The 17,741-nt window shown below is 40.0% G+C and overlaps 1 protein-coding gene across 1 annotated transcript; it reads right to left on the bottom strand.

Annotated features, from left to right (window-relative positions):
- Positions 1-302: 302 nt before the first annotated feature.
- Positions 303-16,483, bottom strand: htr5ab (5-hydroxytryptamine (serotonin) receptor 5A, genome duplicate b). The gene is made up of 3 exons (XM_061713531.1): positions 16,425-16,483; positions 12,664-13,440; positions 303-2,207 (listed from the first exon to the last, which is right to left on the bottom strand). Exons 2-3 carry the CDS (start codon positions 13,369-13,371, stop codon positions 1,875-1,877), a joined length of 1,041 nt encoding a protein of 346 aa, XP_061569515.1. The 5' UTR covers positions 13,372-13,440; positions 16,425-16,483; the 3' UTR covers positions 303-1,874.
- Between the last annotated feature and the right edge of the window lie 1,258 nt (positions 16,484-17,741).

Genomic DNA, 17,741 nt, shown 5'->3' with positions numbered 1-17,741 from the left:
AATAGACTTGTATTATTTGCTCATTCATAGCCAGCACTTGGTCAAACAGCCCCTGGATCGGACCGACTCTGAAGCATAAACCAAGCATTCAATCTTAAGGATTATTAAAGTATTTTTAGATGTTCTGTTTTTGTTTTATTTTCCTTTGAAGAAATGAATGACATTAAGTATCGGCTGAGTTGGCACAGAATCCTTCATAATCGCTTTATATTAGCCTTCTGCATGTTCAGCTCATCGCCTTTTCTAAAATCTTCTCAAAGGGTTTACATGCATGAAGAACAGAAGAATCTTTTTTAATCACACCTAACATTTTATTCAATTTATTAGAAGAAGTCAGAATCAACACACAAGAAGATCCAGGATTTTCACAAGACTGCTACATGAGCTAGTTTGACCAAACATGTTTGATCTTCTCCCATCACAAATGGCACGAGGAATGTTACTGCGCAACATGACTCCATCTAGTGCAACTGTTTGCTTAAGGTCAGTTTCTCATGCTTTGACTCTTCACATTACATTTAAGTGCACAACTACATAAACATTCACTCAGTGATTCTGCAGTGTTGAACACTTTAGGTAGAAAGCGGCAATTTGTGCAGAAACACTCATATTGTAGAAAAAATAGGCTCCACAAAAGGACAACACCACGAGACTGAATAATGACTTTTCTTTCATGTGATATTTCTTGAAGAACGGTAGAGATATTTCCTGGTATTAGCTTTTCTTTTTCCAAAAATCACTTGGCACAGTATAATGCACGGTAGTCATTCTGCAATTATGAATAATTTCAGCATTTTACCTTCACAATACAATGGCATATTTCTTGTGACTTCTCAGGCCATCTTTTGTTCTCCTGCCAAGGTGAGATCCAAGGGGTGTTTTCTTTTCTGTGTGTTAATCCAGCTTTGTGAAAAAAAGAACAACCAGTATTTCATCAAGCTGAGAAGGAGAGGTAGAATGTCGGCAAAAGAGAAGAATGGCAACACTTCTTAAATTCATTAAATGTGTGCTGCAGTAGAGAACCATTAATATCATATCATCTGTATCCTGATAGTTAACAAAATTGGACTTCCATGCAGTCATTTGTGGTTTCCTTTCATCATCATCATATTTATATAAAGGCAAGAGAAATAATGACTTTTGTTCCATGATTTATTTTTTTACTCCCTTGTGAGTGTTGATGTCGAAAATGTGTGGGAGGTACAGAGCAGAGCTAGTCCGCTTCAGGGAACAAAGCGTATGTACAAATACGTTTGGATTAAAATGAAAGTGACACCACTTTATGAGGACATGTTATATTAGATAGCTCCTGGCTTTCTTTGAGGTCTCAGCCTCTACAGTTCCTCTTTTTGTTGAAATGTTATCCATAGTGATCATTTTTGTGTCTCTTTCTGCACAGAATCCACAGTTGGTTCTCAGTTTATTATGAATGAGGTTCATTCTGTTTGCCTCTGAAATATTTTTCTTGAAAGTTTCTTCCAGCCCTTGCTTCATTCCCAGAGGTCTCTCATACCATAATTGAGCTGTGTTTCAAGAGAAACTAGGATGCCTTTCTTCTCCATTGGCCTAACAAAGAGAGAACCAACACGTGGACAGCGCTGTTTCATGTGCTGCCACAAAAGTGATTTATTAATCACTCACGTTGTAGATGCATTAACAGGACATCCTTCACAGTCCAGCTGGGAGGTTTCGTCTTTAATAAACAAACATAAAAATTAACATAACTGACAAATTATCATTTTTTTTCTAGACACTGTTTTTGGTTATCACTCATACGAGGGATGATGGAGTGAAAGACATGGATTAGTCCTTTCTTGTTTGGCGGAATAAAACAGTGCAAGCTGGTGTGTTTTGGCCAGGAGGTGCAGAGCGGCTCAGCGCTGCCGGGAAAAGAGGTTCCTCAGGGCATTGTTGTAGTTCTTGTTAAACGCGGTATATATGAGTGGGTTAAAGAAGGAGTTGGAGTAACCCAACCAGAGGAAGATGCTCTTCCAAATCGGCGGGATGTCACAGGAACACAGGGGCACAATGAGCTCGGTGATGAAAAAGGGGATCCAACAAAGTACGAACACACCGATCAAAATGCCGACCATAAGCGCGGCTCTTTTCTCTTTCTGCTCGCGCCACGTGTCCCCGTCCGTCTGGAAGGTCACAGTTGCGTGGCGCACAGTAAACACCATCTGAGGCTGCTGGGCTTCGTCCTTAACCTATGAGCCAGTCGATAGCAGAGGGAAAAAAATCAGTTACTCTTTTGTTTCAACAATCACTCATACAAACTTGGTAATTGCATTGACTATGATGTGTTCCCTTAACAAAAGATGGATTACGGGCCGTTGGATACTCTGAATCAGCTGTTGAATAAAAGTTCCCAAAATTATTAATTTGCTTTATTCAAATACACAAACTCATAACACGAAGTATGCAAAGCTGGAGCAGTGTCGTAATCTGCTTTATGCAGACGCTCATTTTGTGCCATTTCACTTATTCAGCATCCAGGAGATATGCAAGTAAAACGTAAACACTTCTCAACTTCCTTCACTCCATATTTGTGCCTTGAACGGCTTAAGGCTGCTTTCATTTCTTTAATTTGATATTTTTTCTTACTTGCGTCTTTTGTAAGAACAAACAGTTCCTTTTTAAATTTGCCAAAAGGGAAGCAGGCTGTTCAGTTCTCCGCGACTGCATTTTTCCTCAACATTTAACCAAGAACATGCACTCACAGGGGCAGGCTGATCTTTCCGGGGTCAATTTAGCTGAATCCATTTCACATGTCTAATGTTAAGGTAGATGAAGCAAATCCTATTAGAACAGGGGGCAGATGTTAAAAGCATTTTGCTGTTGAGAACTGCACTGTTATTGAAGAGATGGTTTTAGCAAGGGCTGCTCATCCATTTCAGCAGATGTAGCACTGCTTTTGCAACAACTTTAATGCTGGGGCCTCCTTAAGAACATAAAACCGTTATAGGTGAAGCTGGATGAGTGTTAAATACAAAACACAGAGCAGGTGGATGGAGAACTAAAGAAAAAAAAGCACATTTTGCTAAACCTTGCCCTCCAAAAAAAGGTCTGAACATAAGTTTCAAAGTTGGCAGTTGAAAAGTGGGAGGAACAGGAAGAACACAAAACAAGGTTGAAGTTCTGAACAAATGTGGAGGGAAAATATGAGCGATGGTAAATAGGTGTGTGGTAGGGAAGGATCAATGGTGAAGGCGACATTAGCAGAACTCAAAACAGTTGTTTACAGAAATGGGTCTGATTCAACATCAGTATTGGGGAAAGATATTGATGCAAGTCATTAATTTGTCACTTATTTGTAATCTTTATATTTATATACGAACCTTAAAGGCATCTGTTCTGAGGTTCATGAACTTAGACTTTAAATATTCAATTATAATTATTAGGGCCCGAGCACTGACAGTGCGAAGGCCCTATTGTATCTGTAGGATTTTTTTTTTTTTCTCGTTTTTATTTATTTTTTTCCAACGAAAGGAGGGCCTTTTTGCCGCCCTAAACGTGCCCCAAAAGTCACAAAATTTTGCATGCAAGCCAGGCCTGGCGAAAAATTTGATATTTAATGGTTTGCATTAATGGACGTGGCCTAACGGCTCAACAGCGCCCCCTTGAAAACTTTGTGCCTCAAGCCCCACAATACGGTTTTACGTACATGCACGAAAATCGGTACACACCTGTATCATGTCGCAACTTAAAGAAAAGTCTCTTGGCGCCATGGCCGAAACCAAACAGGAAGTCGGCCATTTTGAATTAATCTTGTAATTTTGGCGCAATTTATGCCATTCCTTCGGACACTTCTTCGCCAGAACCGTAACGTGCACCCAGGTGTGTTATACATCAAAATGTGTGTCTCCATCCTGCGACGATGGACATTACTTTTCTCAGTCAAAAGCGTTACCGTGGCGACGATAGACGCCAAAAAGCACGCCCCCCCTTCATCTGATTGGTCCATATTGGATAGTTCCTACTTTCTGCCATAACCTTTGAATGGTTTGACATAGAGAGTCGTGGGTGGTGTCATTGGAACCGGTTTTGACTCCTTCACCTTAATTGGTACAAATTAGCCCCACTCCTTCTTCTGATTGGTCGATATGTGATAGTTCCTAGTTTCTGCAATAACTTTTGAATGGTTTGACATAAAGACTCGTGGGTGGTGTCATCAGACATGGTTTTGAGTCCTTGACCAGTGGTGAAAATGGCATGCGCAAGGAGAGAGTCGTGGCTGGTGTCATCCGCTAAATGTCCAGGCCTGAAGAATCTACATGCAAGTCATACCAGCGCTACCACTGCAGCACACCTGAACGTGCACAAGGGTGCGAGGGCCCGTCCATCGCTGCTTGCAGCTTTAATTTTGAATTGTTGCTACTTGGCTTATCAATAATCTGTTGTTTTTTTTTTTTTTTTAAACAAATTTGAAGCATTAGATAATGTAGATTTTAAATTGTTTCTCTGGTTTTTCATGTGAGGACTCATACAAAAGTGCCCAGTTGACTCTCATTATTTTGCTTCTCTGGTTGATCTAATGGGGTCCAGAGGCAGGTTCTTCTGGGTCCCTTGACACTTCCCCCCCCCCCCCCCCCCCCCCATCCTAAAGCTTTTTCAAACAACTTGACAATACAGTATGTTGCAAAAACCGAGGCAACCAAAGGTAGAATGATTTGAAATGTGACCTTTTCTTCTGTGTCACAGCTCAGTAACTTTAGATTAGAGCAGTCTGACCGCTGTGGACGGTATTTTATCCTAGATTTTTGAAGTAATGTTTCCCCATTGTGTGTTTGCACTTTCACATCCCATTGAGTCAAGTATATATATATATATATATATATATATATATATATATATATATATATATATATATATATATATATATAATATAATGCACACAGTACCTCTTACAATGATTTCTCTAACAATCAAAGAAATGACAGCAGGTTCCCACATTTTTTTAAATAAAATGTTGATTCAGCCAGTTTAGTTTTTCTGCGAAAAAGTTAAGGTGTTAAACAGTATATTCTGGGGAAGCATGAGTCAGCATGCATGGTTGTTTCTGTTTCATACGAGGCTGTGTGGCCATATGATGGACCACCTCACACCTGATGACAGCTGAGGTAAGATGCAAGGATGAAGCAGGATAAGAACCCAGATAGATGGATGGACGAGCCCCTGACAGCTCTACCTTTAAGCTCTACCTTCACACATACTCTGCTTCATTCATCAGTTGCCACTGGGTTCAAATCACCTCAAAATGTGTTTATGTAGGCTGATGGATGAGACAGGTATTAAAATGGGCTCTAAATTTGCAAGTTTTATCACAGATACATGACTTTCAGGAGTCTAAGAAACAAGACACAATACCAAAGTCCTGTGCTGAGATTTCTAATATGCTACTTTCACTGTCAAAATCAAGGACACTGGAATCATATCAGAAGTGAGATGATAAAAAAATAATTATGCAAAACTATGAATTAAAAACCCCACCTTTTTAACTGGAGAGGACAGGACTGGGTGTTTAATCAATAACCTTAAAGTCACAGAATGTGCACACCACATTATGAACTGTAGTTGTCTGCCTTCCATTAGTGTCAGAATTTAATAAGGATGGTGTGAAATGACCCAAAATGCTTTAGAAGCATGAATAACTTGGATGTCCTTGGCAGCCTATGACTTAAAAGTTCTGCTTCTTGGTAGTTTCATCTTCTTTTTAGATGAAGAACAGAAATCTGTGGCTAATAATGCAGAGATTTAAAAGTACAACATGCCAGCTGGGTCTCTCTCACACACAAAAAAGATGGTAAGGAAACAAAATGATGGGCTTGTATCACTGTTTTTAATCAAGGTTTTTTTGTTTTGTTTTGTTTTGTTTTTTCTTTTTCACACTCACTTGTGCTGCTCTCCCTCAAAAGACTGCAGTCACATGCAGAAATACATGTATGTCATGTCCCACTTCAGCACTGAAATGTCTGATTTACTTCGACAATTTCAAATGTGCTCTTCTCCTTATCCTTGCACAGAAGCTTTTTTCTGTGGACTCCCAAAGTTTCACCTCGTAGATCTTCTCTGTTGGCACTTGGGTTGTAACCCTGTTGCAATACCCCTAACAGGATCTCATGTTTTACATCACAGCATGGCCTCCAGACAGTTAAGGTTCACTAGTTTCTGTGTATCGGTTGCCAACATGGCTAATCAAAGCCAGTAAAGAAGTTATTTATGCAAAAATGATAAATGTTGGAAAGAAAGAAAGTTGGTCTATTACTGTCCAGTGTTATTAATGCAGCGAAACTTTTAGCTTTTTTTTTCATCCCATGAACTGTTTAACCGTTAGATTGAAATATAATCAGACTAATCAGACTGTATTTGAATTTTATATAGTCAGCACTAATACATAAACTGCATCACACTGTATTGAGAGTGTTATATGTGATCCTCTAAAGCTTTTAACCGTGCACTTGGAGCCATCAAGTGCACTTGGAAGAAAGCGATGACATTATCATCGTATGTGGCACTATATTGGATGGAAAACTTCAACTTCAATCTCTGTTCTGAACCAGCAAATACAGCAAATGGAGGAAGTACATAAGATTAAACTTTTCAGACAGAAAAAGCTTGGATGCAAGTGGAACTGCTCAAACTAGAGTACAGCATATCTAAATAAGCAACAATGAACCTGAGAGCGCAGATCCAGTGCTGGAATGCAGAGGAACATGTGTGCACACAGGCAGGGATTTTATAGTTTTTTAAGGGCAGAATTTTTAGGGAGAAAAGCAAAATATTTGGTTGTGAAAGCACGGAAATTCTGATCTCAAATCCTTAAAGACTCTTGATATAAAGATGACATTTTATCATGGCTGTGTGCATGTTTTTGCACTGCAACCTGAAAGCTGAAATAGTTTAGCAGTGGTCAAGTGATAAAAATAGACTCAGCCTGTATATTTATTGGAGCAGAGCAGAAGATCACTAGGTCCCACCAGACATGGTGCTGTGATGTGGCAGCATCACATCAGCCGCTGTGAATTGCTGCAACTACCTATCGGTAAATCCCGCCCCTTAAGTTTCTGTTGCAAACTTGGGCAAACTATTGGTGGTGTTTGCCGTTTTACTGTTCTACTTTTTTGGGGGGGGGATAACATAAACTCCGTAAAACAGAAAAGCGACAGATGTCCGAGCTCTGGATAGCCCATCTTAGGGCTGGGCGATATGGACCAAAAGTCCTATCTCGATATTTTCTAGCTGAATGGCGATACTCGATATATATCTCGATATTTTTTCTGTGCCATAATTGGGGTTTCCCCCAAAGAATTATAGCATAGCATCTCATTTTTTTCTGAGGCAAACCCTTAAAAAAACAGTCAGTTTTAATACAAAGCCTCGTGCCAAATGTCACACAGGTACCTTTATTAACAGAGATCTGCACAATATCAAAATGTATAAAACAAATGAAATAAAAATAAACTGCCTGCATATATAGAATAAAAATGCTTCTTGAATAAAATAAAACAAATATCCCTTTCCTGCATAACAATTAAATTAAAATACACTGTACAATTAATACAATGTAGACAGTAACAGGCAGACTTTTCCACTGAGGTTGACAGTTGTGCAAATAACAAAACATTTGTGCAAATCTCAAATAAAATATTCAAGTCAATTTGTCACAAAATAAGCTATATCAAAATCAAAAAAAAAAAAAAAAAAAAAAAAAAAATAATTTAAATCGATATAAACGATATTGTCTCGTATCATATCGCGTTTGAAAATATATCGATATATATTAAAATCTCGATATATCGCCCAGCCCTAGCCCATCTGCATGTTTTTGTGAGGGTAGCTTAGATTAGCTACCCCAGAGAACACAGGAGAACATGCAAACTCCACACAGAAAGGGCCTTTCGCCAACCCCACCCAGGCTGTGGGAGCTGAACTCATGGGGGAACTTAACACACCCTCAGCACCCACAGCGTCCCCTGCGAGAAATGAACCCAGGACCTTGTAATGTAGCTGTGAGACATCTGCACTACCAGCTGCGCCCCTGGCTTAGCTACTTTTGAGGAGGGGTGATGTGTCAGTGAAAGTGGTCCACCAAAAGCACCATGGTGCAGCTTCCACATGTCCTAGAAGTGAATGTCTGCTCTGCATAATTAATATTCATGTTGAGTTGGTACTCAGCTGTGTGGCTATATTGAGCAGGCAGGAAGTCAGGCAGAAGAATGACATAAAGAATGTGGTAATTTTTCAAAATAAAACATAAAATTAGCACATGGAGGCTTTGAGTGAACAATTTAGACTGTTTCAAATAGATTTCAACCATCTAAAAGTTGGTCTAAAGAGAGGTCTAAAAGTTGAAAAGCACTTTTTTTTGACACCTCATCCTTTTTTATATGTATAATATAATATACAGGACCGTTGTCATTGACTAGAATGGCAACGGTTCACGATGGTGCAGAGGAACTGCAGTATTTCTGCACATGGTGGGACTCAGGGGTTACCATTCACAAAGGGTACTGTTGTGCTTTTCATTGAGGGCCATCTCTAACAAAACTTATTCACAGCTTTAGGTGAGATACGGATAGATGAAAGTAAGCTCGCTTTGACAGATATTGAATATAAATACTGATCCATATCTGAGTATCCAAAATAGATATTGCTGTTTGCATCCATATTATCAAACCTATCAAACTGTTGATCAGAAGCTTTGAAATTATATTTCTGTCCGAGTATATATCTGGGAGCTTCGATATCATAAGACTGACTCCATCCAACAGAACCTTTTTAATGAGAGACAGATGCAATGCATGAAGTTTAGTTTCCTTTTTTCTTCATTTTTATAATACTATAAGATGTGTGCACGAGGCCCATAAATCATCCTCACATAAATTATAATCATACCTTTACAACTACTGTTTAGTGTTTACACAGTGTTTTTTGGCTGCTTGACAACAAATTATGATGCCAGAACACATTCAATCACATTATGTGCAAACAAGATCTGCAATTTCTTTTCCCATTGCAAGACTTGGCCATCAAAGTATGTATTCTGTAGTAATCTACATCGGGAATGTTTAAGTATTTATATGAGCATGAATTTAAAAACGGAAAGAGAATGTTAGAGAACTAGTTAGTTAATTAGGTGTTGACTCTAGTGACCCTGAGTCAGCCCTTTAATTATAACTTCTATAGCCTTACACTGCTGGAAGAACTCCCATAAGGCACTGGGCAAATTAACTCTGTTCTGTTTGTATTTTGTTTTCATTGTCTTAATCAATAGCAAACACCTGCTGATATTCCTGTTCTGTCCTCTCATCCCTTCACGCATGTGCAAAAGAAAATAAACTAACGTAAACAGAATTAAAGCTGCAAGCAGCGATGAACGGGCCCTCGCACTCTTGTGCACGTTCAGGCATTGTGCAGTGGAAGCGCTTGTATGACTTGCATGTAGATTCTTCAGGCCTGGACATTTAGCGGATGACACCACCCACGACTCTGTATGTCAAACCATTCAAAAGTTATGGCAGAAAGTAGGGACTATCAAATATCAACCAATCACAAGAAGGGGCGGGGCTAGTTTGCACCAATTATTTTTAAGAACTCAAAACCGAGTCCGATGACACCACCCACGAGTCTTTATGTCAAACCATTCAAAAGTTATGGCAGAAAGTAGGAACTATCAAATATGGACCAATCAGATGAAGGGGGTGCACGCTTTTTGGCGTCTATCGTCGCCACGGTAACGCTTTTGACAATTTGCTGAGAAAAGTAATGTGCGTCGTCGCAGGATCGAGACGCACATTTTGATGTATAACACACCTGGGTGCACGTTACGGTTCGGGCGAAGAAGCGGCCGAAGTAATGGCATAAATGGCGCAAAAATTACATGATTAATTCAAAATGGCCGACTTCCTGTTTGGTTTCGGCCATGGCGCCAAGAGACTTTTCTTTAAGTTGCGACATGATACAGGTGTGTACCGATTTTTCGGCGTGTGCGTCAAACCGTATTGTGGGGCTTGAGGCACGAAGTTTTCTAGGGGGCGCTGTTGAGCCATTAGGCCACGGCCATTAGTGCAAACCATTAAATATCTCTAATATTACATTTTCCGCCAGGCCTGGCTTGCGTGCAAAATTTGGTGACTTTTGGGACATGTTTAGGGGGACAAAAAGGCCCTCATTTCATCAGAAGAATTTTAAAAACAAGGAAAAAAAAGAAATTCCTGCAGATACAATAGGGCCTTCGCACTGTCAGTGCTCGGGCCCTAACTAGACTGCCTCGAAACATGGCAGGAACCATGTTTAAAGTAAATATGGACAGAAAAATTAAAGATGACTTTTCTGGAAATGGCCTGACTACCCATTCTAATTCTTTTCCCCGTTAATGCACAGTCTTAGCCTGGTTCCTCTGAATTTGGATTTGATTTCCAGGGGGGCAGCACCAACAGATGCAGAAGAAACTGTCTCTGGACTCCTTTCCGATAGACATGAAACCAATCAGAGAAATGAAGCATGAGACTTGAACGGGAAACAACCAGCTGGTGTGCAGTGGATTAGCAATACCAGCGAATGGCATTTGTTGGTTTTGCAGAAAAAAACTTGATCTAAGGTCTTATTAGCAATTCTGGAGCCATCATGGTTGCTTTGACCAACAGTTCTGCTTTGGTACATTCTATACTAGTGGAAATGGCTGTGAATGGGAGGGGTACCAGACCCATTTCACAAGAGGGTTTTGTGACCTGGCTCATTACCGTTTATGATAATCTATACAATTCAGTGGTATTCAATTCATGGTATATTTAATTTCTCTTTTGTTATTGTGTAACATAGCCATATACTGTATACACACATTTGACATGTCAATCGCATACTGTACATATTCTTACAGCTCATTTTAAGATTGACCATGTAAATACAAATAAAGCAAGGAGTCCAGGACAAGGAAAGACAGAGCGTCAGGGGTATGAAGCCTCAGCCAAGAGGTGATGGGCTCAGTGTGGCATGAAATTACTGACACTGAGAAGTGGGAAATAAAGAGCCCGGCTGTGTTCAAAATCACTACATGCCTCTTTATTATGATAATCTGTTAACACACAAAAAAATATAGGACAGGTTGTGGAGTTGTGTGCTATAAATACTAGGTTTTGTCTAACAATAGCCAGGAAGAGTAGGCGTTGTGTCGTCAGATGGTTGCCAAGCAATAAGCAAAATCCTACAAACTGTTCGATGAATATGCTTGCAGAAATTTGTTTCAACTTGGGTGAGAAAGTAAAACTAATCCTGGAGCTTTATGGATCTGCTTCATGGCCGTGCGGGGATAGCAGCAAGATTTGATTTGCAAATAGCGTCGTAGTGAGTTTTACAATTTATGCAGTAAATAAATAAAGTCAATAAATAAAGTCTGTCACAAAGAGGTTGCATATGAATTAAAAAAACCAACAAGATTCACATTCATTCCCTGCTCTTGTTTTCTTTGCAGTGACTTGTATCTTTGTCTGAAGGATCGGTTTCAAGACTTCTTAGTAACTAGGTCAGGAATGTATACATCACACCTTTTAATACATTCTATTTCTGCTGCAAAACGTATTTGTCTGTGTACATCTTAATATTTGAGTGGGTGGTTTGACAGATGACTGTAGGAGGTTTATTTTCACGGACGTTATCGTGGCTGAAATAGACACTTCAGCACAGCTTGGATTTATGTTTGGAAGTGGTTGGAGTAAACTTTGTAATGAAGAATGAATATTCTGGCAAAACACTGTGGGGAACAAAATCCTTAATATAACACAATGCCTGTAATTGATTTTGCTCCAAGATTTATTGCTGGTGTGATGAAACTTGACATGAGAAATGCAACAGCAGTTCAGGACAATTTATTCACAGATCAGTCCTCATCTACCATGAGCTCTTCATTTTGGGCAAATTGGTGCCACATCTGCAAAACAAAGGGGAATTTACACACATTATATACAGGACAAAATGCCACCTGTGTGTATCTTTGGGAAGTGTTTATTCCATCTGTGGAAGTCATCAGGATTATCATCCCTAAATGAATTTTAAAAGCTGACTTTGACAGGTGAAAGAGAGACACTTTCTCTTACAATGTACAAATGTAGTGTAATCATATAAGTGTAAGCCATTTACCATAATCACTACCAATGATCTGGGTTTTTTTATTTGGTTTGTTTGTTTGTTGTTTTTTTTAGGGGGGGGTGCTCCAATTGTAAATAAGTTGGGAAGGGGTAAGCTTTCCTTACTGAATGTTTGGTAATGCGATGCAGCTCCGATCCAGACATTTATATGTGCTGATTAGATAAACGGCAAAGCCTGGAAGGTGCACTGGGCCATTAATGATGCCGGAGATTATATTTACCGCCTTCTACTGTCAGCCTACGCATGTCAACTAACTGGCGGTGATGAGCAGGTTTGCTTCAATTATTTCCAGTATGCCACAACATCAAAATACTTGTAAGTTTCCCTGATTGCTGATGAGCAGCTCATCAGCGACAGTAATAAACAATGGCACAGCAATCCAGATTTGCAGCTCAGGAGCATCGACATGTTCCAAAACAAAACATTCTAATCATTTGATACTGATAATCACATTTTGACTTATAAGATTGTGAAGTTTTTACTTTTAGGAAAGGAAAAGAAAAGAGTTTGAATAATCACCTCAGCCATAGGTGTGATAGTGTTTGTCTTGCGGGAACCAATTCGAAACTTGGCAGCCTTGTAGATCTTCCAGTAAACAAACAGAACCACACAAAGTGGAAGGTAAAATGCTCCAAAGGTGGAGAAGATGGTGTAGGATGGGTCCTGGCTCACCTGGCACTTCATTCCCTCCGAGTATGTCTCTCCCCAGCCGAACAGAGGTGACAAGGAGATAATGGAGGACAAAAGCCAAGTGAGCGCAATCATCACGTTGGATATCTGTTTGCGAGTCTTGAGCGTGTACTCCAAGTGCCTGGTGATGGACCAGTATCGGTCCAACGCGATGGCTGTCACGTTCCAGATGCTGGCCGTGCAGCAGAGCACATCGAAGGAGATCCACACCTGACACAGCACGCGCCCCAGTTTCCACAGCCGGCCGTTCAGCTCGTGGACCAGGCTGAGCGGCATGACCAGTGCCGCCACCATCACGTCCGAGATGGCCATGGAGGCCACCAGGTTGTGAGGCACTCGGTGGAATGTCCTCACCCTCAGGATCGTGACCAGCACCAGCAGGTTCCACACAAAAGTGGCCAATACCAGCATTGCCAATAAAGTAAGAGTGAGCACGCTGAAAACAGAGAAGGGTCTGTAGATGTTTCCCCCGGTGTCATGGCCATCCGCATTTCCACTGAAGTTGGCTGGCGGTGTGCTGGTGTTGGTGTACGCCATGGTCGGTATGACCCAACAGCCAACAGCCAAGAGGATTCAGAGACAGAGGCTTTGGACAGCTGATGCATTCTGCAGGAGGAAGAGAGGAAAGCTGACATGGATTTACATGTGATGTGAGCCTCAATGCAAGCTATAGGTTAGGATGCAATTTTCATATGAGCTGTAGCTTTAACTTGTTTTGCAGCAAGGTTTTAATGGAACATGGACGTGATCATATTACTGACAGGAGGTATTTAAATGATTTGCTCACAAAAGCACTTCAGTTTTTCATTTGAGCTGTCAAGCAACCCACCTCCATGTTTCAAGTGCAATTTTATCTCCAGTTAAAGTACTCTGTAACATCTCTGGCTTAGATAAAGACCATCGGTATTCAGTTTCATCATCCCTCTGCTGTCTTTTGATTTGCATCAAAGTCAGACCAGTTTCATTAATTTCAACAGCTTTCAGTAGAGCCCTTGCTGTGAACTCTATTTGATAGGAAAGAAATTATAATCCAAACTGAGAGAGCCCCCTCTTAAAGAAGTCATATGACACATTTTAAGTTCCTGTAAAAGGAATTTCTTACCTTTCAGGCCAAACAAAGAAAAAGATGTGACATGCCTGCTGTTTCAAGACAGTCACAGAATAAGCTCTGCAAGCTGTTAAAGTCCTGACTGCATGATGTTCAACACTGCAGAGGAAAAGGATCTCACATCAGCAAGCACTGCTTACGCTCTGACAGCTGAATGTTTGCAAAGCCTAACATTGATATTTACAGCTAGAAGCTTAGACATCTTAAGCCAGTGCTGCAAATTCAATTGGAAGTGAAATAAATATGTGAAATAACCAAACGTCTGATTTCAGAATAAAAAGAAAAACACATTAAAACTGAAAAGCATGGATGAGCATTTGACTTGCATTAAAAAGCCATCTTTCTTCCCCCTAGAATACATTTTCATGATAAAAAATGACTCACATAAACATCACTGAGGGCAATTATGATTGGAAAACATGTTCTGATGTGCCTGATTTAATATTCTCATGGGAACTTAGTTTTAATAATTAATCATAACTTATTATTTTAAATGGGAACCATTTAAAAGCCTACCTGCTTTAATGTATTCCATCTTCAAAGAGTACTCAAACGTTTTGAGAATACCAAACACATTTTAGCTTGTTTAATCTTTGCAGCGGAGTGGACACACATTTCAAAATATTATGTAATTCAATTTGAATATCTCCTCATGTGACATTTGAAAGGATCAAAATGACTAGATCTAGTTCTTCTCCCGTCTCTAGGCAAATTGTCTTTAATGAGTGAAGTAATCATCAGCATGAATTGATCTTATGAATGTATAAATCCATCAAACTTTTCTCAAGTTTCCAAGAACATGTTCAGCAGGAAACACAAAACCTGAAAAAGTAAAATATATCAGAGCTTAAGGTGAATTTTTGCTTTTAATTATTAAAAAATAATCCACTCCACAGCCTGTCAGATGGATTTGCCTGTTATTGGTCACATCTTCAATAAGAGCTGACGGTCTCTGGCAACAGAAAACCCCATCTTGATCAGCTGCTGTAATGGACATGTGACACTATCTCCAAACATCAAAATCCCTGCTCTGTAATCAAAACCTTCAGCCAAGGAAAAACCAATAAACTCTGTGCTCTTTCATCTGCCTGCTCACAATGATAAGCCTAATAACAAACCACGGAAATGGACAACTGTTATTACGGGGAAAGGCAATGAAACATGCTGCATTCAGACACAAGGTCCTGCAATAACTCAGCTTCTACTACAGGAAAAGGTGTGTCGACAGGCTGCTGTCACTCACTGTGAGAAAGGTACGCACAAACTGTAACACAGAAAATGAAAAATAATCATCTGTGCAAATGGAAGAGGAGCCAAGAAGCAAGCACGGGCAGGAAGAAGGACAAAGGATTAACAGCTGCTGGTGTCAAAGGCTAATAGAGGAATACATTTCCACATGTTTGCAAAAACCCTCTGACTCACAGGACACAGTTGAGATACCCGTGGGGATTCTAGTTTAAGAGGAATGGATTATAATTGGAATCTTACTAACTATAAGAAGGTGTCCACTTTTCAATTTGAAGGAAATATACTATATGCCAAAGTATGATATACTCATGGTCTTGCCAGAGCCACAGAAGGGAGAAAGTGTTTAGTTATAATCTATAAATGAGTAAATCCACTAGTAGGTATCTTTTCTGGGCTTCATGTGCTTTTGTAAAAGTAATGCACAGCACTAAAGGCTGTAAAAAAAGAGTCATCTATATTCAAATGTTGTTTTCCCAAAGACAGAAAAAGCAAAATGCCATTGCTGTAAATATCTGTGCTTTGCTCATAATGTCTATCTTTTCTGCCTCATCTGTGCAATCAGCTTGTCCATATAACAACAGCTTTATCTGGTGCAGTCAAGAGAAAAGTAGTATCAATTTCTTAGTTTACTACCGTATTTTTATTATTTTTATCTGTATCCAAATGTGTTTTCACAGCCAGCCTTGTGAGTAAATGCTACACAAGTGTGAATGTCATTCAAAGTGCAGCTCTTTATTAAGACACAACTGTATTCCCAGCTGTTTCATAATTTCCTTCAAGGGCAGTTTCTGTTCAGCTGGCATCTGCTGCTGAAGGGGTGGGGATGGGAGGTGGAGTATGGAGATAAGTCCCCTGAGTTTTGTCAAAATCACAAAGCAGCAAGAAGGAAACCTTTCACGTGAAGGCTGATCCAATTGTGTATTCACCACTTTTAGCTTATCTTTGGTTTGGCTGCGCACGCTTGCAAAGCACTGCAATGTGTCCCCATTACAGCATTGTCGTCTTCCTCAGATGGAAAAAAAAAAGAAACACTTCATTTAAGTGTGAGTTCGGAATGCAAACCTTCAGAATGGCAACTTTACTATTTTAATGTTCAGAGCTCAGTTTTCCAGTTAGATCTTCTGCCTACATTAAAAGCTATTTATCAGGGACACTTGTTACAGAGGATTTCGGAAAAGCTCACTTTAGTACTATTTTTAATCAGTAAAAGAAAAGTCGGCGGCCATTAACTCACCCCATAAACAGTTATGCATAAAGCAGTCCTGCAGGATAAGATCTCAGCTCTGTCTGATCTCGCCATCAAAATTCACTTTGCTGGGTTTCCAGTGGTGTGATTGAGGCGCTGATGGCTCAGCGTAGACGGCAGTGGGAACACACGGAGGATACAGAGTCGCTGGAATGAACCACGTAGCTGGTCTGAAGGGGAGACTGACTCCAATCAGCAGGGAAAAGCTGCGTTTTCTCTGCGCCTCACAAACCTGTGTGCGAGTTTCCTGCGTCCAGCTCGCATTGCAAGTTCGCATAGCGAGTTGTATATTGAAGAGAGCGCGGTGCGCTCGAAGACGACCCCTCTGCCTCATGGAGCTTCACAGAAATAAATCCCTCTTTCTCAGCAGTCTTCCTATGCGGTGATCGGAGGCTGCTTGAGGAACACGGATCATGCTGCTTCATGATTGATTGATGATCCTTCCTCGCCAACTATCTGCCAAACTGCTGTTTAATAGACACTTTCAGTTTGGAAACAAAATTACTTTTCTTCCTAAGGGTGCCAACAACAGCTTATGTACAAAAAAGAGACACAAATATGAGTCTTATCAGACTTAATGATGTTAGGCTTTTATTGTAGAGGGAACTTACAACAAGCTGTCAAAAAAAAAAAAAAAAAACATAACTGTTGGGAGCAGTGGCTTGGCTGTAGAGATTGTAAATCATCACAAATATCCTCATACATGTTGGTTTCAGCACGCTGGACAGCACCACTACACTGGCTGCTGGCTCATTACTTTCCAATAAAAAAGCCAATTTGTTTCAGAAATCACAAGCTTTTCTTTTGGAAGTACCTAAGAAAAGAAAAACACTTACATCAGCGTTTATGTTGTCTGTGTTGTCTCCCAGAGGTTCTTCCAGCTTCATTTAAATTGTATCTAGTTTTATGTAACCTTAGGCAGCAGTCTATAAATAGGAATCTATCTTCCAGTGTGGATTAAGAGTCCACCACAGTGCTGAAGCTGCATTGATCAAAGTTACAAATTAGCCCCTTATTGCCTTGGGCAGGTTTGTCTGTCTGCTGTTCTGTTTGGTCAATTTTTTTGAAAAACAGCATTGAGACGTGTCCTATTACAAAGACTTGAATATGGCTGAAGCCAAGGGTAAAACGGTTTCCATTCGTGTAGCTCTCCCTTTTTTAACTTCCTACTATGCAAGTCCCATCCACCCACTAATACAAACACTCAAAATAATACAATGTTTATTAATATATTAATGCACTCTTTAAACAGTATGTTGTACTGTTTCTGCAGTTTCACCTTACTGAAAATACTGTAGGGCAATG

This window comes from Cololabis saira, chromosome 22, assembly GCF_033807715.1.
Source record: "Cololabis saira isolate AMF1-May2022 chromosome 22, fColSai1.1, whole genome shotgun sequence".
NCBI lineage: Eukaryota > Metazoa > Chordata > Actinopteri > Beloniformes > Belonidae > Cololabis > Cololabis saira.
The sequence above is the reverse complement of the archived record's forward strand: the minus strand, read 5'-3'. Positions and strand labels throughout refer to the sequence as shown.

Excerpts from the sequence above, each read along its gene's own strand:
- htr5ab (XM_061713531.1), bottom strand. The coding sequence starts at position 13,371 with ATGGCGTACACCAACACCAGCACACCGCCAGCCAACTTCAGTGGAAAT. Across the intron at positions 2,208-12,663 it reads CTATCACACCTATGGCTGAG|GTTAAGGACGAAGCCCAGCA; the intron begins GTGATTATTCAA and ends ACTGGCTCATAG.